The following is a 23892-nucleotide window of genomic DNA, read 5'->3' on the forward strand; positions in this document are numbered from 1 at the left end:
TTGAATGTATATTTTGATTTGTAAAATTTTGTTGAAAAGTATGATCGGTATCGATAGTTATTTCTTGATTATCTGTCGTTTCTTCAAGTGGCTCATAATCACCGTGTTTTAAAGAAGAGCCACGACTTTCTAGTATTCGCCTATTTTTATATTCTTTTTCAGATTTATTTCTCAATTGAAAACTTACCTTATTAAGCGCCTTGAGCATATTATCTGGCATGTGATCCTGTATCATTACAGGACTAATCAGAACTTCATCAAAATCACCTGGCTCTGCCCATAAAGCTTGATAAACAGGTTCTCTTTTTCGTAATAATTGCCTGAAATAAAAAGGAAATTCATACATTTTTCAAAATTTAACGAATTCAAATTTTTATTTTTTTGTATGCAGTAAAAAATCAGCAGTTAACTATAATGAATATATAAATAAAATTTGTTATTCAACGCATGTTTAGTTATCCCGCCTTATCAGATCTGCAAAGCAAACCCTAAATGGCCATTTACCGATTGGTGGTGTAGTATATTACTCACCTAAAGAGGAAAGTAGGATATTTTAACCCGTGTGTATAATTGCCTACCCGAGCCAAAGGCGATGAAAAAAAAATAAATAAACAATATTGAATTAGAGATTTTGAAATCTTACACAAAACCAATCACTGGCTTTAACTGCTCAGTGCCGGGATCGAACCCATGCGATGAACAACTAAAATCATGAATATTTCTACAAGAACCCGGACCTTGAGTCTTGACGTCTTATTTTATATAACCAGTCGGCCACGGCGGATCTATACCCCAATTAACATTTATCATTTATTCTTTATATCCTCACTAAGCATTTTGAGTTCATTCTTCATTCTTCCATTATGACAACTGTACAATATTTAAGGTAAAATTAAAATTTAACCCTCCAGCACTCCCGTGTTTTTTAGTGTCTCGCTTGCACTACAGCGACATCCTATAAATTGAATAGTGTCCTGTCAGCAAAATGCTCATAACGGGAGTGCTGATGAGTTAACAATATTTCTTTTAAGATATCGAAGAATCTTATTCTTTAATAATTAAAAAAAAATCGACTCTTTTTCTCTAACTTGAAATTTTAACTTTAATTAAAAACAAAAAAAAAAATTGCGTGCATTATTTTATCAAACTCTTGTTTTCTAGTTTCTTAAATGGAAACTAATTGTATGAAGTAAAAAAAAATTCACAGCACCAAAATCATTATATTTCCATTTTTATAAACTTTCAGTATCTAAAATAAAAAAAAACTCCTAAAAAAATTCTAAGACGTAGAAAAATTAATGTAATTGATTATGATTATCAATGCATGCGTTGTTTTATGAAAAAATAGTCTGCGCTTTGAGGGTTGAATATTTAAAATTTCAAGAAAATAATTTACAAGTCTATTTACATAATAATATTTTGTTCTAATACTATTTCTGTAAACTCAATAAAATCTATATAATGTCAATGACGCGTGCATTGATATCAAGATAATATTGTAAATACTGATAAATTTCTTAACATCAATATTAAACATGAAAACATACCTCCATCGCGATTCATATTTTTGCCTATAATGAAAAATAAATAAATATTTATTTTGTGATCAATTGATATTTTCATCTCAAGTTTTTTAACCTTGATATTTTTGCAATGAATATAATAAAATAAAATACTTACTCTCCCTTGTTTGGATGATGTCGAACCACATGAATGATTTTACCAGGTGGATAAAGTGGAGTATGAAGCGTGAGAGCAATACTAGAATCACTTGGAACAATAGTCTGCGCCCTTGCTTGATCTTTGTCTCTTTGATAATCAGCTATACATCCCCCTGCCTCTAAATTTGCTGCGGACGTTGGCACTGAGCCGCACCCACAGCACATCACAGAACACGCAATAGTCTTCCACTAAATAAATAAACGGAGCGATAAAATAAAAAATAATTATTCATTATTTTTTTTTTTTTTCAGTACCTTAGCATCGACACTTCTTTTGATAGCATTTATTAAATCCGCGCGTAGACTTTCCATTTGACGTAAACCTATCCTCGGGACTACGTCTTTTCCAACAACAACTGATGTAATAAACGTTTGGGTATATTGTTGTGCTGGCATACTCAAAAGACCACCCGGTGGAGCATACGAAAAACATATCAGGTCTGGGTATTCCTGCCTAAGAAGTATTGCAAGAATTGATGCAGTCCCAGCACCCAATGAATGACCTACCAGTGCCAATCCAAATTGATCAGTACCTCTCTCTGGATTCTAAAATCAATTTGTTTTTATTTTTTTTTTAAATTATTAATTTTAAATAAATAAAAACATATTTACGGATTTACTTTGTTTAAAGCTTTTGTAATAATGCCTTCGTTGGATATTTTTTTTCGTATGTATTCGGCAGCTTGAACCATGCCTTTATGTCCAAGCCAGTCCTCCTGCGGTGGTGTTAATGGTAATACTTCTGCTTCAGCATTTAAATCCGTCAAAACATCCTTCATACTAAGTGTACCACGAATACTAATAACAACCTGTAGTGATGCCGTCAATATGGAAATAGAAGTTTATATTATTTTCCCATGGAACAATTTTCATCACAAGTTGCTGATCAAGGTACTGGTCACAAGAATCTTTTGACAGATACTACATGGACCTTCTCAAGATTACGTACACAAGACAATCTTACAGTAGTCGTACTATTTTCATGAAAGTATCTTGCGGAAGATCCCTAGGTGTCTACGTCTTTATATACCTATCAATCTGCCACAAGATATTAATGCAAGATTGTTGTAGGACTTGCACATGATATTGTACAAAAGAACATTGAATATGTTTTGCTCAAGATGTGTTAGTAAAATTACTTACACGCATCTTGAGCGAGTCTTGCACCAGAAATTACTTGCGGACATTAACGCATGTCTTGCGTTAGATCTGTTCAAGAAGTCTCATATTATACTATCAATATATCTCATTTTTATCTTTGTCTCTTTACCCCACAATGTGCAATTTAAAACTTTGTGGCAGTGTCTGTAGCAAAATCCATAGTTATATAAAGACGTAGATAACTAGTATAATGGTGACCAGACTTGGGCAAGATTGCTATAAGATTGTTAAATGGGTTTCTACTTGGAAACAAACCTTTTGTCTTGTATAATCTAATGCAACAAAAAATGGAGTTTCTCCAATATCTACATGGAAAGTTGCATAAATAACTTCAACTTCACCTACATCAACCATACGCCGAAGCGCCGCATAATTACATTGGCAACAATTGTCATCAATTACAATGGCGTCATCATTATATTTTACACATGGGAAACATTCACATCTTAATCTATTAAGAAAGAATCACATAATAAAATATAATAATATATTACATATCTTGGTCAGTAAAAAAGAAAGCCTCAGATCACATTTTTGTCAGCCTCGGCCAGCAATTACGTGTGATCTGAGACTTTTTCTATTTGACTGGCTGAGCTATGTACATAATATACTATAAATTTATCCGATACGCGTATTTACCTTGTACATAATTGGCAAAGGCCTGTTTTATGATTTATTAAAAATAATGGCCAACCGTAGGCTGCTAAGGCAAAATGCATATAATGAATTGCAGCTTGGAAATGTATCAAATCTCCATCTTCAGTTAATGATAAAAACTTTGTTCTTGGTGTTATTGGAACACCAGAAAGAAATTCATATGTGTCATTTTTACGTTGTTTTACAATTAATTCTCTTTCAACTTTTTGGAATTTTCGTAGTAATACAAGTCCAGCTACAACGTCTGAAGGAACAACATCTAGATCACGAAAAAAATCACTCAAAAGCCTTGCAATATCTGTAAAAGAATTCTGGAAAAAAAAAAGCTTTATTTTAACCATATAAAGTTTATATGAAATATATATTGTATTATTTTTATTATAACAAAAAAAGCCATTCGGGATCCAAAACGGAAGTAGATTTCTCATTATTTATTTAAATATTTTCAAATTTTAAGATTGAATTAAAAAAAAAGTTTTTTGACATTTTTTATATATTTCGAGGTCGAAAACATTCGAAGGTATGATAATTGCAACAAAATTAGTGATGACGTTTTGAATTGAGATGTTCAGATTTGAAAAGTGTTACACGGCAATAAATTTGATTAAAACAGTGCCAGAAATTTAGAGAAAATTAGGAGAACAAAGGCAACAGCTAAAATTCAATAAATAAATAGATAATTTTTGTTTAAGAAAAGGCGATTATGAAAATATAGAAGTGAAAATTAAAACTCGTTTGATAAGCTATAATATACAATTAACGAGATTCAACTATTATGTATTACTCGAAAGTTATTAAACGCTGAAGCGAAAAAAAATTTTTTTTCTATTTTTTTAATTATTTGAAAATTCATCGAAATATTAAAAAAAATTGTCAAAAGAATAAGCAATATAGCCCCAATTAAATCTAATTGAATGAACCAAAAGATGCAATCACTAAAAATAGATTAACTTTTAAGGTTTAGAAGTTACTCGACCATAAACCAGCAAAAGGCGATTTTTTCGAAAAATCAAAAAATTTCAAACGACCATAGCTTATAAACTTTCTGGCCGATTCAGCTCATCAGAACCGAGCTCGTTAACTAAAAAATAACTGTACGAAGTTTCGTTAAGATCGGTGTAGAATTGCGGTTATTATCGTGGGAGAACGGCGCGTTATATCATATATATATAAATACGTTTATAGAAACTTTTGAATCAATGGTATTTTCGAAATCTACTTGACTATTTGAGACCGAAAATAGTTAGATTTCTATGAAATCTACTAAAAATTATTATTTAAATTGATTATTACCTGATTCCTGTCTGAGTTGCCCATACAGCAAAAGAGCAATCTACATCTATTATCCCAACTGTCTTGATAAGCACGAATAACTTTTCTGTAATTTAAAAATTAATAAAAATATTAATTAATAATGAATAAAAAATATTTAGTATTGAATATTGTAAAAAGACTACCGTTGCCGCCAGTTTCTATTACGACTGCCACTGCGTTTGTAATGCATTCTACCACTTCTAGTTTCAGCTTCTCTCATACTACGCTGATATTTTTTCATCTTTACCCAAGATCTTCCAGCTGCATCATATGTACACCAAACAGTTATGGTTACTGATGCCAAAATACACCAGTTGCATATAACAAGGCCTATATAATGAAAATAATTACGCTGTCATTTTTAATTTCTTTATTTTTTTTTAGAACAAAAAAAATGACATTATCATGTAATCCTGTGGATCAGTATCAGAACTTCCAGTCTCTACAAGGTAAAACATTTTAAGGGTCATATCGGCATGTTTTTGCGCTACACGTTAGATGAATGATGTAAAATAAATGAAATTTATAACAAGAACACCGTATCTCATCATTAATTTACTGTACAGCAATACATATGTATATATTGGTATTTATATCCTAAAGTAGTTGTTATTCTCATTCATTACGTTTTGTTACTGATTGCCCACTATTATCAATAATCAACATTGCGAAAAGTATTCAAAATTAATATCTGTCATAGATAGAGAAAAACAGCCTGAAGAATACTTTAAAAAATAAAATACTTGAACAAATTTTTATGATGGCATATATCAGATAATAATAAACGAATATAATAATTGTAATGCTAGCATAGTAATTTTTGGTCATTAATTTTCAATTTAAATTGATAAATTTTCGATTGCACCTTGTTTTTTTAGTTATTTTTGATTGTAAATATTAAAATAAAATTTTTGATAAGTCACAAATATTACCATGTAGTGTAGTAAAAATAAATATCTTTTCGCCCTAATTAAAAAAAACGATTTAAAATGATTAGAAAAAGAAACATTTTTGATATTTTTTAATGCTTTTGAATACTTTGAATACATTTGAATCACCCTTCTTATGGGCATTTAACACTGTAAATCGTTTCGAATCGTTTCTCTTAATCAGGGTGAGTATATTTTAATAAAATTTTATTAATATTTACTGAAACAAACAGTATAGAGTATCGAGCTGTCCCATTTTAAACTAAAATTTTTCGGTAATTTTGACTATAAAATTCTCTGCATGTATAAACTATGCATTTACTATTGATTTTCCATAGCTTCATTAGAAAATCAATAATAAAATATATTTAAAGAAGTAAATTATATTGAATTGAACACAATAGTTATTTTAAAGTCGTGTATAATTTTCATTACTCGTCTGACCTTTCAAAAGGTATAGAGAAGCTATTATTACTTAAAAAGAAAAATTTTCAGCGGAATTCGATTTCAAATAATGTTTCATAATTTGTCATATCACATTAAAATTTTTAAATTAAATCTTTGTTTCGATCAACAGACAATAGAATTTATTTGATCAAGGTATATATGAAAAATATCTATATGATATTCATAAGCTATTGATTTGTATATCAAAGAGTTTTAATTAAAATTATTCGTAGTTGCCTGGGAAGTCGTAATTAAACAATGAAACGTCCAACATGAATCAAATTAAATTCTCAAAGTTTTATTTACCCGTTTTATTTCGTAAGATAAAGATTATTATTTTAAATTAACAATCATTTTGTAATTTTATTCAATATCAGACAGGTTTGAATTAAAAAAAAATCTTTTACCTGACAAATATTGCACACCTCATAACGCGTTGCACTATAGGCGTGCTTTATAATCGCTACAAAATTTTTGTCCAATTCACTCACTTTAAATCTCTGTTACACTCCATCAGTACGTGGAAATAAGATAATTCATATACCAGCATGTAGACAATTTATTGAACTTTCATTCTAAGTTAGTTTAAGTCAATTGATCGATAAATTTATTTATAAATAAATATTTCTATCCGAAAAACCTTTTACGTCAATAATCTTGTATGAAACTTCGTAAATACGATGACTCTTGAAAAACACGGCTAATTAACACGATTCTTTTTTTAGAAACTTAGTTTTTTTAATAGGAAAAATACTGTTTATATTCGCTGTCTAAACTTTTAGTGTTCATTTATAATTAATAAAAACTCAAAACCTACAATCCCACAACATAAAACCCTGTTTTGTTTGTGTCCTCTTTTTTCTCACGGGATATATTATCACTACCCGAGTCGAAATATTCAACGTAAATTCAACGTTTTCAACGTAAATTCAACGTTTGCAACGTTTTCAACGTAAATTCAACGTTTTCAACGTTTTGAACTTAAATTGAACATTTTGGACAGTGACCAGCCTATGAGAAAGAAAAGAGATCGGGAAAAGAAAGCACCAAGCGTTATCGCAAGGTTTTCCAGACTAATTATCAAAAAGATAAGTAGTATCCTCAAGGTCTTTCTCCACACAATCTATGATGCTGTCACTTAATCCAAGAACATTAAATTGAAGACTGACACTGCCATAAGATTGCCCGATCAAAAATGATTTTAAATTATTATAATTGAGTATAAATAATTATATACGAGATATCATATATAATTACATATAATTATACGTGATTACACATGGAATTATATATAATTATATATATGAACCTATATATAGGGCATTCCATGCCAAATCACCGAGGTTTTGACCCGACCCCCTTCGATTTCGCTGAAACTTTTTTATCATTTTTTATCCTACCAAAGACATTTTTCTGAATTTTTTCAGATTTTTTTACCCAACCCAGAAAAAGTTACGAATTTTTGAAAAAAACCGCTCATTTTTTTTTTAATTGCTATAACTTTCTCAGAAATTAATCTTTCAGCACATTTTTTTTTTAAATTTGTGTTTTTAAATGTAGTTTTGAGAAAAAAATACAAAAAATGTTTCGAAAGTTACGATATATGAAACATTTCAGTTTTTTCAATAAAACCGTTATTTTTTCGAAGTTCGACACCTTCGATTCTCAATTTTTTTGTTTTAAAAAAAAACTTCAACCAAGACAGTATTCAACCCCGCTATTCCCATTTTGTGCCGACTATCCTTTATATTTTTTTTTTTCGATTGAAAATACAGAAATTTTTTAATTTGGCTTATTTTTTATGACTTTGCGCTAAAGTTTTTTTGGAATGTTTTTAAAAGATCAGAAGTTGAATAAAATTAGACAAAAACGACCGCAAAGTGTATTAGGGGCAAGGATTGATTTTTTCGGAAGAAAATTCCCAATTTTTAAATATAGTGAAACCTAAACTTACAATTAACCTTCGCAATAAGACAATTTATAGATAAACTTAGAAAAATATCGATAGCCTTATAGACAATTTTAGATCAAATTGAACGGAAGATAGCATAGTACCGGATATCTCAACTGGTAGAGCACTCGGCGCGATACCGACATGGTCTAGATGCAATTCTCAGTTCGGGCTATCGATATTTTTCTAAGTTTATCTATAAATCGTCTTATTGCGAAGGTTAATTGTAGGTTTAGGTTTCACTATATTTAAAAATTGGGAATTTTCTTCCGAAAAAATCAATCTTTGCCCCTAATACACTTTACGGTCGTTTTTGTCTAATTTTATTCAACTTCTGATCTTTTAAAAACGTTCCAAAAGAACTTTAGCGCAAAGTCATAAAAAATAATCAAATTTAGAAATTTCTGTATTTTCAATCGAAAAAAAAAAATATAAAGGAAAGTCGGCACAAAATGGGAATAGCGGGGTTGAATACTGTCTTGGTTGAAGTTTTTTTTTAAAACAAAAAAATTGAGAATCGAAGGTGTCGAACTTCGAAAAAATAACGGTTTTATTGAAAAAACTGAAATATTTTATATATCGTGACTTTCGAAACATTTTTTGTATTTTTTTCTCAAAACTACATTTAAAAACACAAATTTATAGAAAAAAAAAGTGCTGAAAGATTAATTTCTGAGAAAGTTATAGCAATTTTTAAAAAAATGAGCGGTTTTTTTCAAAAATTCGTGATTTTTTCTGGGTTGGGTAAAAAAATCTGAAAAAATTCAGAAAAATGTCTTTGGTAGGATAAAAAATGATAAAAAAGTTTCAGCGAAATCGAAGGGGGTCGGGTCAAAACCTCGGTGATTTGGCATGGAATGCCCCATATATAGGTTCATATATATAATTATATATAATCCCATGTGTAATCACGTATAATTATATGTAATTATATATGATATCTCGTATATAATCATTTATGCTCAATTATAATAATTTAAAATCATTTTTGATCGGGTAATCTTACGGCAGTGTCAGTCTTCAATTTAATGTTCTTGGATTAAGTGACAGCATCATAGATTGTGTTTTGGAGAAAGACCTTGAGGATACTACTTATCTTTTTGATAATTAGTCTGGAAAACCTTGCGATAACGCTTGGTGCTTTCTTTTCCCGATCTCTTTTCTTTCTCATAGGCCGGTCACTGTCCAAAATGTTCAATTTAAGTTCAAAACGTTGAAAACGTTGAATTTACGTTGAAAACGTTGAATTTACGTTGAATATTTCGACTCGGGTAGCTATCTTTATCTAACTAACGTGAAGGTATCATCTACTGTTCATTTAATGTACAACGTACAGTGCATTCGCTCTAGTGGTGCAGTCACTCTAGTGGTAAAAATGCGTTTTTATGTAATTATTGCACGCTTTATATTTATTTTAGCTCGAAAATGCCCTTTTCGATGTGGAAAAAATAATATCAATAAACCTTCTATAGTAAATTAATTAAATAAACTGTTATGAAAATGAGGTCAAACGAGTATGAGGCGTGCACATTTGGATTTCCCAAAATTTTTTTTTATTTTTATAATCCTTTACATCATGTGATTTATTGATTATTACTATTTTTGAGCTTACTTTTCCATTAAAGTTTCCAGATCAAAATAATAACTTGAAATTGACGTTTTGGACTTAAATAGATACTAACTAGGTCAAGTTAGCCAAAACCAAGTTGAAAATGAATGAAAAACATATTTTTTTTTGACTTAGGTGACGTAAACAAGTTAAATTTAAGTTATTTTTTTGACCCGGGATTATTAACATTTGCGATAAACTATAAAAGAAATAAAATAATTTTTTACCGACACATCAATAATATCCAAGTATAATTTATATTTTCCATTGAATATAAATTAAATATATATACACTGGGAGAAAAGTGCATAGTTGTGGTAACTAGAAAGGGATGAGTATGAAAAAATAATAATCTTAACTAATATTTATAGTTTCTTGTACTATATTGAAGTATGGTTGTCATAAAAATTTTCTTCTGGACATGCTGAATAAGAAACTGTTAAATTTACTACTAAATAGTCACCTTAACTATACTTTTCTGTTACTGTTAACTAATATCATATCAGTTAACAAAACTGTAGTTAATAGTGGAGGTCTCATTCAACTATGTTTTTTATAGTTCAGAAAAACATTTTTTTCTCTCAGGATATATATATATATATATATATATATATATATATATATATATATATATATATTTATATGAAAACAATCATTTACAGTTATGAAATGAAAATCAATAAATTCACTTCGGCTTACCCAGCATAATATCTTTTGCTTCATTGACAGCAGAACAACTTTTATAATAATAAATTAACCATGTAACACCGGCGCAGAGCCATCCTGTTTCTACTAGCAGAAGAGCTGAAAATAAAATTTTAAAAAGTATGTGATATATAATAAAAAGCACTCAAATGCGTATTTGAAATACACAAAAGTTCTAAAATGTTTTTAATATATAAGACTGGGTGAAAACAACGAAAATTGAGCAATATTATTTTACAACTAAGAAAAGTCTTGATTTGATAAAGGCGTTGGGTAGAATGATAAAATGCAAACTGGGTCAAAAAGTATAAATAGTCCAATAATGTTAATCGAAAGTTCAATATGACCAAAGAAATTTTCCACATATATTTCAATAGACCAGTGAATTAGTACCCAAAAAAATTTATCTTCTAAAGCGAGTTCGTAAAGAATGTAATTGCTAAAACTAGTACATGATGAAGTTACGAATAATACATACAGTGGGCGCTTTGAGGAAATTGCAGACTTTAATAATTCATTAAATTTTTTAAGACTTCTGTTACTCTATTTGAAATGGGATTCGATTTTGTAATACCATATCTTATATAATTCATGAACAAATTACCGTTAAAATTAAATATATTATATGCAAGCTTTACATGTATTTCAAAAATTTGAACCAACCACGGAAAAAAATCCTCGTGGTTGAAAACATCTAAAGTGTTATTACGCGAGTTTCATCAAAAGAGCGATCTATATAAGGCAGAAGTACTGTTTGTGGCCATTTTAGTGCCAGTTTTAGACACTAAAAATTTAAATAAAAACAATTTTTAAAATGAGCAACAACATTATTAACTTTTTCAATATGTTAAAAAATACATTCATGTAATTCACGCCTGAAAAATACACCGCTAGCTGGCTAAAGTCAGCCTCATAAATTTTGATATTAAAATACAATTCTTTCTGATTGATCAAAAGTGTGATTTAATATATAATAATGTATACATAAGAAGAAAATTATGTCCTATAACTTTTATTCAATCAAATGTTTTTATTTTTTTGTTTTAATATTTAACTCAACAAATAATATTAGCATAACGTAGTAGTACCAAATACTGGTCGAGCTTCATTTAATGACTGAGTACCTAAACACCCTTAAAAATTAAAAAACTGGTGAATGTAATTAATGAAATATTTATAATTTATCATTACATATTTTTCATGAATTCAATTCACCAATTTTTTAATTTTTTAGGATACTTAGGTCCCCGGTGATTATCCTCAGTAGCATTGTCTTCAGCAATTTACTCGACGACTTTCTTTCAGCTATTTTCTCACGGAAGATTTAAACAAAAGCGAGATGAATTTCATTGGGATACTTGCCAAAGACTCCGTTAAGTTTTGTTTAAGATTCTTCTTAAAGACTTATGAAAATCTGTAGAAACAGTCTGCACCAATTCTTAAGCAATATTCAATAATGTGAGGTCGGAGTTGTTGCGTAATTGCTTAAGATATAGGGTGTTTTTATCTCCGAGTTACTCCAAGCTGAAACGCAGTACCTATAGCAAACCTGGTGGTTCTCATTTAAATTTGAAATGCTAAAAATTGATAATACTATGACTCGATAAAATTATTTGAACATTAAGTGAGCACTACTGAATTTACTGTAGTAATGCTGTATAGACGGTATGCGAAATAACGAAGAGAGTAGCCATGTCCAGAGATACCTTAAGCAAGTCTGTCTTAACGCATCTTGAGCAAGTATCTTGTCTTAAGTAAATATTACTACAGATTTACTTAAGGTATCTTACGGAAGTATCTTGCCTCAGACTTGTTCAAGACTAATGATACAGACTTGCTGAGGATTAAAGGTACAGATTTACGTAAGACTTCCTTAAGAATGCTACTAGGGTATGTGGAGCTCGGCCAATATTTGACACTATTACTCTACCATGATTTTGAAATATTTTACTTCTGTAATTAGTTTAAGGTATGTAGTTCCCTCAAAATGGACACTTTTATGTATTATCTATAGTTTTAGCTATTGTCATTCTGCCTAAATTTTTTCTAAATGATGACCCACTTTTGAGTATGAACTTACTGATCTAACATTTTATATTTGAATTTTTATTCAAAATACATTAATAAGTTGACAAAAAAAAACTGAAAAATATGTATAAGATTTTATATTTTACCAAAAATTTGGTTCTCAATTAATACTCACAAAGTTTTATATATATAAAATGCTGAATAGGAGCACGAGCTACAGTATCTAGAATACTCCCTCGACTTGATAAAATACATATTGCTAATTCCACAGCTAAACTTATAATAAAGATGATGAGGTAGCCAAGAATATAATTCCATAGTAATAGGACACAAACAATACTTCGATCCCAAGAGATTATTCCCAACAGAACTCCAAGGACTGTTATCCTGTAATAAAAAGTAGTGACTAGTGATTAGATACAATGATACTAGTAAGAAAAATGTCGAAAAAAAAATTATAACTCATCAATAAATCGTAGTTTTGTTATAATTAAATATAATATGTAATGTATCCCACTCTCTAAAATTAAATTAGTGAATACCCTGATTAGAAAATACGATTAATGACGATTAAAAATGTTTCAACCGTTTGAAATCGTCATGAATCGTCGATTGATGATTAAAGATAATTAAAAACGATTAAATTTTTAATCGTTTTAAATTGTTTTTAATCTTCATGCATGACCAGAAATGGCAATATAATTTAACGATTAAAGACGATTCGTGACGATTAAAAATTTTAATTCAAAAATCGGTTCATTAGCTCAAAATCGGTTCATTAGTTCAAGAAAAACCGTTATCGAAAGAATTGCGAAAAAGTGTTTTTCGCTAATAAAATTCAAATTGTTGAACTAATTGATGAAAGTTTTTCTTTGAACTTCAGTGGTTAAGAAACTGCGTCAAATATCACCTTAAACGTCAAAATCGGTTCATTATTTCAAAAGATATTGGTGATTAATAAAAAAAAAAAGTAACGATTTACTTAAATTTTTCTAGTTTTTTTTTTTTTAATTTTTTAGAAACGGCTCGATCGATCGATATCAAAATCTAATCAGCTCTGAAACTCAATGAAACGCGTCGATTGTTGCCTCAATCATCTCAATCGGTTAATTCGTTCGAGAGATATCGTTGGCGAAAGAAATAATAAAAAACGGTTTTTCGCAAATATATTTGAAACGACTGAACCAATCATTCAAGAGTATTTCCGAGCTTGAAGAGTTCAAAAATGAATTCACAATAATGTTTTCGAGCTCTTAAAATCAACAGGAAGTTTTGGCCCTTGCCCGCAGGGTCAACCGGTCTCCAGATTTTTTTATTTATTTGTAATAAATATAGGTGCTTTGTTATTCAGCTCCAGTACTAGCACAACACTGACACTTGACATTGGGCCAAAATAAATTGTCGGGCAGGTAGTTACCATCCCGATACTCAAATAAGATTGGGCCAAGTTCGAATTTCTAGCTTGCTCCAGAGTTCATAAGTATTGGGCCAAGTTCCAGCCAAACCTGAGCCCGTCGTAATTTCTTACAAGGGATTTTTAACTATAAATGAAAATTTTTTGTTTTATAGATAATGGTTTAATCTACGCGTTACGCACTATTATATATTTTATTCAACGAATGATTAGTTATCCTGATTTATCACACCTATAAATCGAAGTCACAGTGGTTGTTCAACGATGCAGTGCTAATTGGCGCTTCGCCCGACTAGAAATTATCCCCAAGCATACATTGGGACCCCATTGGGTATTGATGGGGCAAGTCCGATAGGATTATCCCTATTGGGATTTGATTGGAAAAATATCGGGTAAGCCCAACATTAAAATAGAAAATTGCCATTGGGTTTACCCGATTGGGATAGGATTGAGAACATGTTGGGAAAACTCAATGCTAAAATTCATGACTCGATAATGGGTTTGCTCGATTGGGATATTTTTGGGAACTTGTTAGAATGACCCAACGTCAAAATTAATAACTTGCTGTTGGTCTTACCTAATTGGGGAGTAATTGGGAACACGTTAGGAAAACTAAACATGAAATTTATAAAAAAAAAAAAAAAACAAATTTTACTTTTAAAAATTTTAAATAATTTTAAAAATATTTATGTTTTATTATGTATTTTAATATAAGAAAGAAAAAAAAATTGATTAAACCTTCAAAATAAAGAAAAAAAACTAAAGAATAGCAAAAAAAATATTTTTCATCTCTTGCAGATTATAAATTTAATTAGGAACTTAAAAAAATTAAAACTTTAAGAAAAAAATAATCCATATGAAATATCTACTACTTTCATAGACTTATATATTATTATATGTGGAGATAAAAACCAAATAGTTGTGTATGTTAACACCAGTGATGCACGTGATGACAAAATCTTGTGACTATATAATACAAACGAAAACAAGTTCAGACAGGTCCGCACTGAAAGCAAATATCTAGTGGACAAATACCCATACACATGTGACTCTTACATTGGAAAACGTTTAAGTAACTCATCAAGACGTAATTTTTTTAATCCTTTACAGTTACAATACCGTGCAATATAATTGATCAAAATAATAATAAAAAAGTACTAGTGAATATAGGTTCTAAAAATCATGTCTCGTGCAGAGTAAGAATTCGTGAAATAATGAACTTTTTTTTGTTAATTAACACTAATATAAATTGCGATTGACAATAATCTTGGTATTTATTTCAGAAAAAGTCACAAACGTAAGTCGATTCTTTTTTTGGACGACAGTTCAAAAAAAAATATTGATATCGTTCCAAGCTCTTGGTTGTCATATGACAAAATAAGATAGTATTACGAAGAGCTCGTGATTGGGATGTCCATGGTCTTCTTCGAAAATTGAATATAAAAAAACAAAATTGTACTGGAAAGAGAGGATTCAAACAAAAAATTTATTTCAGAAAATTTTTTGTATGTTGGGATTATGGTGGGATTTTATTAGGTTGGCCTAAAGTTTCTGTAGGGTGTACCCAATGGGAACCCTATATAGGGTATGCTTAATTGGGAAACAGTTGATTATACCCGATTGGGATCATCTTGGGCTTACAACTTTCTTTCGAATCTGGGTTATGAGATATTAAAAATTTTGCTATAACAATATTTTTGTGAGAGCTATCAATTGATATAAACTATGAACAACTAATTAAAAATTCTTAAATTTGTAAGTGTGTGTCTTTCTCAAACTATTTGATGGCAACACTTTGTAACAGTAAAGTACGTGTAAGAAAGGTATTCAACAGTAGTTTTAAAAGAGAGTCATTATGAGCTCATTATGTCATACTGGTGGAAAACCTAGAAATCTGTATTGCCTTCTAATTTTTATAGTACACCGTCGAAAAACAGCGATTTGACTAGCATTACCAATATGATAAAGAAGGATAACCGTGCATGCGTTGAATAAGAACTTTTCATAGCAGCATTGTATACATAAATGTAAACCCGATGAAAAAAGATTTTATACAATTGTATAGAATTATATATCAATTATATATGGACTATATATAATTATATATAGACTATATATAATTGGATAGAAAAAATGGCCCGATCCAATTGTATATAATTTGTATAGAAATTGTATACAATTCTATACAAATTGTATATAATTTGTATAAAATTGTATATAATTATATAGACTTGTATACAATTTGTATAGAATTGTATACAATTTCTACACAGTTGTATACAATTGGATCGGGCCATTTTTTGTATATAATTTTATACAATTGTATAAAATCTTTTTTCATCGGGAATTATGTTGTTATTTTGATTAAATAGCTTTTTTCGATTGTTCATATGTTTTTACAAATTATCATAACTTAGTCGATCTAGTAAAATCAGCTAAAAACAAGTTTTATCTGTAAATAGTGCGCAAAGTATGGATTAGCTTTTGTAAAAATTATCGCTATTAATTTTTGTTATACAAAATAAAACGTTAAAAACATGACAGTGTGCAGATAACAAGAATGTACTTAGCGCGTCTATAGTGACTTAAAATTAAATTATGGTTAATAACTTAAGACGGCACTGACGCGCCAAGTCTGATCGTGGTAATTGGAGGCAATTATGTTATTTAAAATTTTATTATTACATTACGAAAATTAAGTTTGTGATTGTTTTTATCCTGAATAATATAAGAGACAAACGCATACTTGATGCACACTTCACAAGTAAAATCTGATGTTTTTAGTTAATTGTAAAGATACAACCGAACGAATATAAAAAAAAATGAGTGTATAAATTGTTTTTTTTTTGTTTTGACAATATTGCAACAAAAAAAATTTTTTTTTTTTATTTTAAAATATCCCTAAAATTTGAAAGTTCTTCATCCCTTCTAAGTCTCCTATATTCTCAATGGGTTAAAAAAAAAAAATGTATTCATAGACCACCAGCAAAATTTTAATAATTACACTCGACAATTTCGAAAACAAATTTTACAACTAGATAGAAAAAAATATATTTATCCTATAAACGGTATAATAAACTGCATTATTTTTTTGATCAAGAATATAGGTATTTATAATTCGATAGAACTTACTGAATAAAATGGGCAGAGCTCAAAAAAAAACCTGGCATAACAAGATCGTCACTGCCAATATGCCATCGTCTATCAAACGCCACGAGACTTGGCATTACTTTACAAAAAGATTACAAACAAATATAATTATTAAGATAGAATCACATTGATATTAACTCTTTAATAAACTGTAATAGCCATTGAAATATTTAATCACTTTGATTCGAGAATCATCTCTTAAATTTGCAAATAGTTAACCTGTCTTTTTCGACATTACGACAAGTAATCATTAAACTGTATTAAACTATATAGGTTTTGTCCCATCTCAGAGTTTTTTTGCTCATACGTAACGTAAATTCAAAATTATACTAAAAGCTCACTTCAATACGGCAGATAATTCGTTCCGTTTTAATATGACGAGAATTTGAATTTCAAATTTAAATCGAAATCCACTTGTGAAACAAACACGACAATGCTTGGAATATTTTTTTTTATGATTGTTGTTGATAATGAAAAATTATTAAATAAGTGATGAAAATTGATCTTTTATAATTGTTACATATGTCAAGTGTCAACAATTATATTTACGTTTCTACTTGAAATTCATTTTAAACAATGTTTAAATGGTTATTAGTTATAGTTGTGTTACTTTAAAATTTTAAATCGGCCGACTATTTAAAACTTTACAAGTGTGACCTAGTACAAAAATCCAAATTTTCAACATTTATTAAGAGTTACTTTAAAATTAACACTCAGTTTATGTTAAAAACTCAATCGATAGTCACAGAAAAAATTATTACAATAATGAAAGTCAAATCGACATTTAAATGTCAATTTAGCTTAACAATTTTAATTATTTATATATTAAATTTACCATTTACGAAATGCTGGAATGTTTATCATACAAATTAAAAAGATTTAGTCATAATTTCGAATTATTTTGTCCAATGTTAAAATTATTTTCTCGCTAAATAAAAATGGGTTTTTGTTTTTTTATACGAAATTAATTTATTTATCAATTACGTCTGGTATGAAATATTACATGATTTTTTAAAAATTTTGACTGACAAAAGCATTGTTTACATTAAAAAAATAGCTGAATGCTAAATAATGATTATTGTCACTTCTAATAACCTCAAAATAATATATAAATAATATTCAATGAATATCCATGGTACAAAAATAAAATGTAAATGGTAACATTTTATTTTTGTGTCGCCACTGACATTTAAAAAGTGTTGAATTTACGCGTCGTATTACCCAAATTCTTTGTTTAAATTTTCACACAAATTTAGTGTTTAAATTTAACTCAAATAGTCTGTGTTAAAAAATGACACAAATATTGTGTCGACCGTTTCTAACAAACAAATTATATTGGTTTCAACACAACAATTTTTAATGCGCAGAAAGGAATTTATCTTACTTACATTAAAAGTAATTTTAAATGAAAGAAGTAATGTTATGAGTGCATTTGGAAATTCTTTAGCTCTATCTCTCGCTATATGGCAACGCTTGGCTAGAGATAGAGCTAAAGCATTTCCGAATGCACCCTATAATTCATTGGATATTTTATAATTAACTGTTGAAAGAAAGAAAAAATTATTAACTTAAATAGTTATCAAAGTTTAGTTTTTATCACGTATTGTTTTATGGTTTTAATTATTAACTTACCATATAATGTGAACAATACATAAAAATGCTCCAGGAACCACGAGATCATCGCTGCCAACACTCCATCGTCGCCGAAATACTACTATACCCGGCATTATTTATTAAGTTAATTTTTCTATCATTTATTATGTAAATAGATCATTTTCTTTTTTTAAGTACAAATATAATTGTGGTAAAAGTATTCTTGATATTAAATTTCATAATATAATTTGTTATGTTGATTCGTATAAACTCTCATGCATTTTAAAAATTTATTGTTTCATTTTTAATTTGTACGTGAATAAATTTTTTTCCATCTTCGATTAATATTTTCAGCTAGTTTTTTTTCCACCATTTTTCTAGAGCAGTTTGGCAACTTTCTGTAATTGTCCACACACACTTTATTACTCTCTTTTGTCTATTTCTTATTCGCCTATTGAGTTTCATGTGTATTTATAGAATTATTAGCCTTTTTTTATAAATTTATTTATTTTTTTGCTTCTGCTATAACGATAACGTAATTCAAATTTCATTTCCTTTAGTTCTGACAGTAAACAAAATAGTTTTATGTAATTACTATTCCTGTTCATGGGTCAATTAAATTTATTGATGAATATTCTATTCTTTATATTATTAAATGTTTACCACAGAAATCAGGGGCTATAATTATTTTTTAATTTTTAAGACTAAAAAATATTTATGCAGGACATAAGTAGTAGTAATACATCACAATTAATACAATAAAATTGTCTCCTATTTTTTTTTCTATCCATAACATTGAGTTTCGTTGCCTTCAAGTTCGCAGTTTACACTGATTGCTCAGATTTAATCGTATATCCATAATTTTATCTTCTTTAAGACTCATTCTTCAAAGAAACCCACGGTTTATGTTACACATGAATAAATTTTAACAATTATCGAAAGCTCGCGCTGTTAAGGCAGACCTTTATCTTTGTGATTATGACAGATAAAAAATGTGTTGAAAAAATAATGCACCACTAAACTGCTTTAATGATTTAAATTATATTTATACTTTTTTATGCATGTATATATATTTGAATAATCGTTGATTTATTTTCACTAAGATGAAAATACTTATTTTTAATGAGCCATACATTTAATTAAAATTTAAGGAGAGTTAAAAAACTATATTGAAACCACGTGCGTGTTTCAATGTTTCATTAATAACTAATTGAAATAAAAATTAAACGATAACTGATCAGGAGAATTCTCTCAAGCGTACTGAAGTTTTCATTTATAAATTGCGAAAAAAATTACAGAGAAGGATGTCTACGGCGTCGGCGTTCCGGCGCTCTAGCGCACGCGTTTCAACAGCTTGCACAGTGCATGTGTAGTTAAATTCAAATATGTAATAAAATTATTAAAATAGTATCTAATAGATGTTTATCTCAACGTGTTATGTTTTGTGTAAAAAATAATAATTTATACAAACTAATACAAAGTCAACACAAAATAATGTTTTCACTTGAATATACTTAATAAAAGGGAAAAAAAAGTATAAATATATCTCATCTACGAAAACCGAGATAATAAATTATATTTCAGAAAATCAATAATTTGATTTTACTAACTTATGAGTTATTTGCACCGTCATTATAATGATAATATTCTATTGTAATTCAATATCATTTTTATTAACAAAAAATTTTATTTATTTAAAAATAGTTACGCTGTTCTTTATTTTAATAATTATAATTAATGTTAGAAATTTAAAACTTAATTACATCGAAAGTAAAATTTCTACACAAACATCCAAGTTTCATAACTAAACTGATTCCATAATTTAAAAAAAAAACGAAAGTATATTAATAAGTACGTAATATTTTTATAAACATTAGGAGTTGGAAAAAATTTTTATATATATAATAAGGTGTGTCATAATAAAACAATATTTTTTTTTTAGGTCTTATCGTCTCAGAAGTTACTTCAAGACAAAAAAAAAATCCTGCCAAAAAATCAGTTCAATATCTCAAAAGTTGAGCTGGCTTGTAGAAAATTGAATTTCTCACAAAGAGGTTTGAATCATCAAGTTCGTAACCTCAGCAGAAAAAAAGTTACAGCCCTCCAAAGTTTGTAAAAAAAAATGAATTTTTTGTATAAGCTTCATTTCTTTTTATTTCTTCTCTATGAAATCAATGAAAATTTTTTTTTTTATTTCAACTAGTGAGGTCTTGTGCCAAATTCGATTTTTTACAAAAATGGATTGATTTCTGTTGTTTGTAAAGTGAACAGAACAAAAGTTATTCGGCTTTGTTGTGTCTGCAATTCGGTAATGGCAGGAGCTACCAAAAGATTTCATAAATGCTTATTCTCTTGAAAGTTTTAAAAATAAAACATTTGAATTCTTTTTAAATTTAGATTCTGATAGTACCTATTAACTTGTCAAATTTCACTAATATTGGTTATGTACATTGTCACATACAGTACTATGAGTGACAATGTACAAATTATATACTTTTGCCATCCGGCTTTAAGCCTTGGCATATAAATTCAAAAATTATAAAAAAAAAAATTTCGTGGCTTTTTTCACGTAAAATTAAAAAAACAATTTTACATACATTTAACATAGGAAAATGAACATGTCAAATGCCAGCTCAATTTGTGAGATATTGAACGGATTTTTTAGGAGGATATTTTTTTGGTCTCGAAGTAACTTTTGAGACTATGAGACCTACAAAAAAAAATATTTTTTTATTATGACACACCCTAATATATAAATATATAGGACTTAATTTCTTGCTAAATTATAATTATTACGATACCAATCAACAGTTTCTTTGATCGCTTTTTCAAATGGAGTAAATTGTATGTCAGATAAATAACTCCTTAGTTTTGCATTACTAGCAGTCTTTTTGTATTGACCATCTGCTGCTGTAGTATCACATACAATTTTTCCTTTAAAATCAAAAGCTTTGGCAATAGTTTCAGATACTTCGATGATTGACACTTCATCTGCTTCATCCACTAGAATAAAAACGATTAATAACAATAAATAATGAAACAATTAAATACTGAATGAGCCTACCAGATAAAATGATTGGTTCAACCGAATCATATTCACGAAGAACCCATATTATAAGTTTGGCTAAATCTAAGCTGTAAATAAATTGTCTTAAAGGTTTCCCTGATCCCAACACTGTAAATATTTTATCTTCAGTATTATCTGTAATCGAAGACAATGAATATTTAAAATAATGTCACACAGAAAAATTTAACAAGCTATTAAGTTAGTATGCTTTACCATTTTTTATCAGGTCATATAGTTTTCTTATTAATCCAGGAATTACATGACTGGAATGTGGATTAAAATTATCGTGAGGTCCAAACACATTACACGGAATAATACTAGTATAAAGTCTGTTATGTTGCTCAAAGTATCCATGATTGGCAACATCTAATAGTCGTTTTGCGTAACTATATCCATAATTAGATGGATGAGGCGGACCATTATGAATCTGTGAAAAATATTAAATATTATAAATTAAAAATCATTACCAACTCCAATAGTAATGATTTTTAAGTACATTTTTTTTAGGAATATAACTATCATAGAGGGTCTCATGTCAGGATTCTAAAAAATTTTTGTTGCAATATGTTTTATTTTGTCGAGAAATGCCGAAAAATACCTTCAGTTCAAAAGTTAATATATATTTGGGGGATACCTTGCTCAAGTTCAAAGACGAGCAAAATCGGTCGGTTAATTTGGAAGTTGTACGTGTTTGAAATTTTTTTTTATTTTCATCAAAATGACCTTTTATTGCTTTATCCTTGAATAACTTTTGAGCCGAAAGTTATAACTAAATTTTGAAAAATGAAATTTAAAGTTCTTGTGATTAGCTATAATTTCCGCTATATAAGTTATAATTTCAACGCTTTTTTCTAACTATTTAATAGTCATGAAAATGTAAAAAAAATCCAAGGGATTTACTTTTGCAATTAAGTCTATTTGGTTCTTTTCTACAAAGTTTGAAAGATAAGAATGTAATTTTAAACAATAATTTTCCCAGTTTACGTCGTGGCTTTGTTAAATCGAAAATTAAAAAAAAACTAATACTCGTTAATTATTATTTAAATTATATTGAAAAATCAATTCGAAATTTAATTTCGGTATTAGAGTAACAAAACAATATGTAGATTTTTTTTTATGAAATCTTCAAAAATAGTTAAATTTTTAAATTGATTGAAATAAGAAGTATAACTTTCCATTTCGAGTATGACTGAATAGATTTTTTTTTGTTAAATATACTAGTTGTATTTTATTTAAATTTATTTACCATAGTTTCATCGATTGGATATGTTGTTTTGTCGGGAAATATACAAGTTGAAAGACAAGAAACAACTTTAATAACATTGTTCTCATGCGCAGTTTGTAAAACGTTATCATTCATGTGGAGATTTTTACGCTATAAAATCATTATTTAATTATTCATCAGTACATAAAATACTACTGTATAATACTCGAATTGTTTTGATTTTGGTACTCACTAAAAAATCTAAGTTGTGTGACATGTTGTGAAATAAACCACCAACCATAGCAGCCAAATGTATTACATGAGTTGGTTTATATTTTTCAAACAGTTGTTCTGTGCTTTCTTTGTCACTAAAATAAATTTAAGTTTTATAAATGTATTTAATACTCATAACTAAAAGTAAAAAATATCACCATAAATTTGCATCCTTTGATCCAACAAATACCCATTCCTCATCATCTTTTTTGTCCAATTCAATAGTTTTTTCAATAGCTTTACCAACAAGACCAGTACCTCCGGTGACTAGTATTATTTTTTTATTCATGTTTATTTGTTTTTTTATTTATTTCTATTTATGATAATAAATAGAAAATACTTATAAAAAAGCGGAATGAAAATTAAAGAGGTTATGGCAGGTGTATATATATATATAATACACAAGGTGTGTGTGTGTGTGTGTGTGTGTGTGTTCTCCAGAGATAATCAGGTTTATTCTTATTCGCTATCCATAATTAAATGATCAAGTTAAATATGTTACTGTATATATTTATTTATGAATAAATTTTCAATAAGTGCCCATACCTTTCAGGATATTACAACTCTTGAATTGAAGTTACAAATTTTTATTAAAAAAAGTGTCGAAAATTCATAAGTACAGGCTTCATACGAGTTTGACCTCATCTTATAACAGTTTATTTAATTATT

The 23892-nt window shown here is 28.5% G+C and overlaps 2 protein-coding genes across 8 annotated transcripts in view; both read right to left on the reverse strand.

Annotated features, from left to right (window-relative positions):
- The window catches only part of LOC130671390 (diacylglycerol lipase-alpha), a 42261-nt gene extending 22021 nt beyond the window's left edge, over positions 1 to 20240 (reverse strand). For 6 of the 7 annotated variants that reach the window (XM_057475257.1, XM_057475259.1, XM_057475263.1 and 3 more), the window contains exons 1-12: positions 18719 to 20240; positions 12698 to 12909; positions 10489 to 10593; positions 4997 to 5183; positions 4833 to 4917; positions 3522 to 3850; positions 3138 to 3333; positions 2342 to 2530; positions 1977 to 2267; positions 1681 to 1910; positions 1548 to 1571; positions 188 to 320 (exon numbers count right to left, since the gene is read on the reverse strand). In XM_057475257.1, coding sequence (XP_057331240.1) covers positions 188 to 320; positions 1548 to 1571; positions 1681 to 1910; positions 1977 to 2267; positions 2342 to 2530; positions 3138 to 3333; positions 3522 to 3850; positions 4833 to 4917; positions 4997 to 5183; positions 10489 to 10593; positions 12698 to 12909; positions 18719 to 18813 — 2076 coding nt within the window. In that variant the 5' untranslated portion in view covers positions 18814 to 20240. Of the gene's footprint in view, positions 1 to 187; positions 321 to 1547; positions 1572 to 1680; positions 1911 to 1976; positions 2268 to 2341; positions 2531 to 3137; positions 3334 to 3521; positions 3851 to 4832; positions 4918 to 4996; positions 5184 to 10488; positions 10594 to 12697; positions 12910 to 17068; positions 17598 to 18718 lie in introns of those variants that run through there. The other variant, XM_057475258.1, reaches the window with a different exon arrangement.
- A 222-nt stretch (positions 20241 to 20462) lies between these two features.
- LOC130671393 (probable GDP-L-fucose synthase) lies at positions 20463 to 23681 on the reverse strand. Its single transcript, XM_057475266.1, has 6 exons — positions 23382 to 23681; positions 23204 to 23318; positions 22993 to 23121; positions 21960 to 22173; positions 21744 to 21881; positions 20463 to 21682 (listed from the first exon to the last, which is right to left on the reverse strand). The coding sequence occupies exons 1-6, from the start codon at positions 23510 to 23512 to the stop codon at positions 21447 to 21449; spliced, it is 963 nt and encodes a 320-aa protein (XP_057331249.1). The 5' UTR covers positions 23513 to 23681; the 3' UTR covers positions 20463 to 21446.
- Positions 23682 to 23892: the final 211 nt, after the last annotated feature.

Source organism: Microplitis mediator, chromosome 7 (assembly GCF_029852145.1).
Source record: "Microplitis mediator isolate UGA2020A chromosome 7, iyMicMedi2.1, whole genome shotgun sequence".
NCBI classification, from domain to species: domain Eukaryota; kingdom Metazoa; phylum Arthropoda; class Insecta; order Hymenoptera; family Braconidae; genus Microplitis; species Microplitis mediator.

Excerpts from the sequence above, each read along its gene's own strand:
- LOC130671393 (XM_057475266.1), bottom strand. The coding sequence starts at position 23,512 with ATGAATAAAAAAATAATACTAGTCACCGGAGGTACTGGTCTTGTTGGT. Across the intron at positions 21,882-21,959 it reads ATATGACCTGATAAAAAATG|ATAATACTGAAGATAAAATA; the intron begins GTAAAGCATACT and ends CTTCGATTACAG. Across the intron at positions 21,683-21,743 it reads TGAACCAATCATTTTATCTG|TGGATGAAGCAGATGAAGTG; the intron begins GTAGGCTCATTC and ends TTTTTATTCTAG.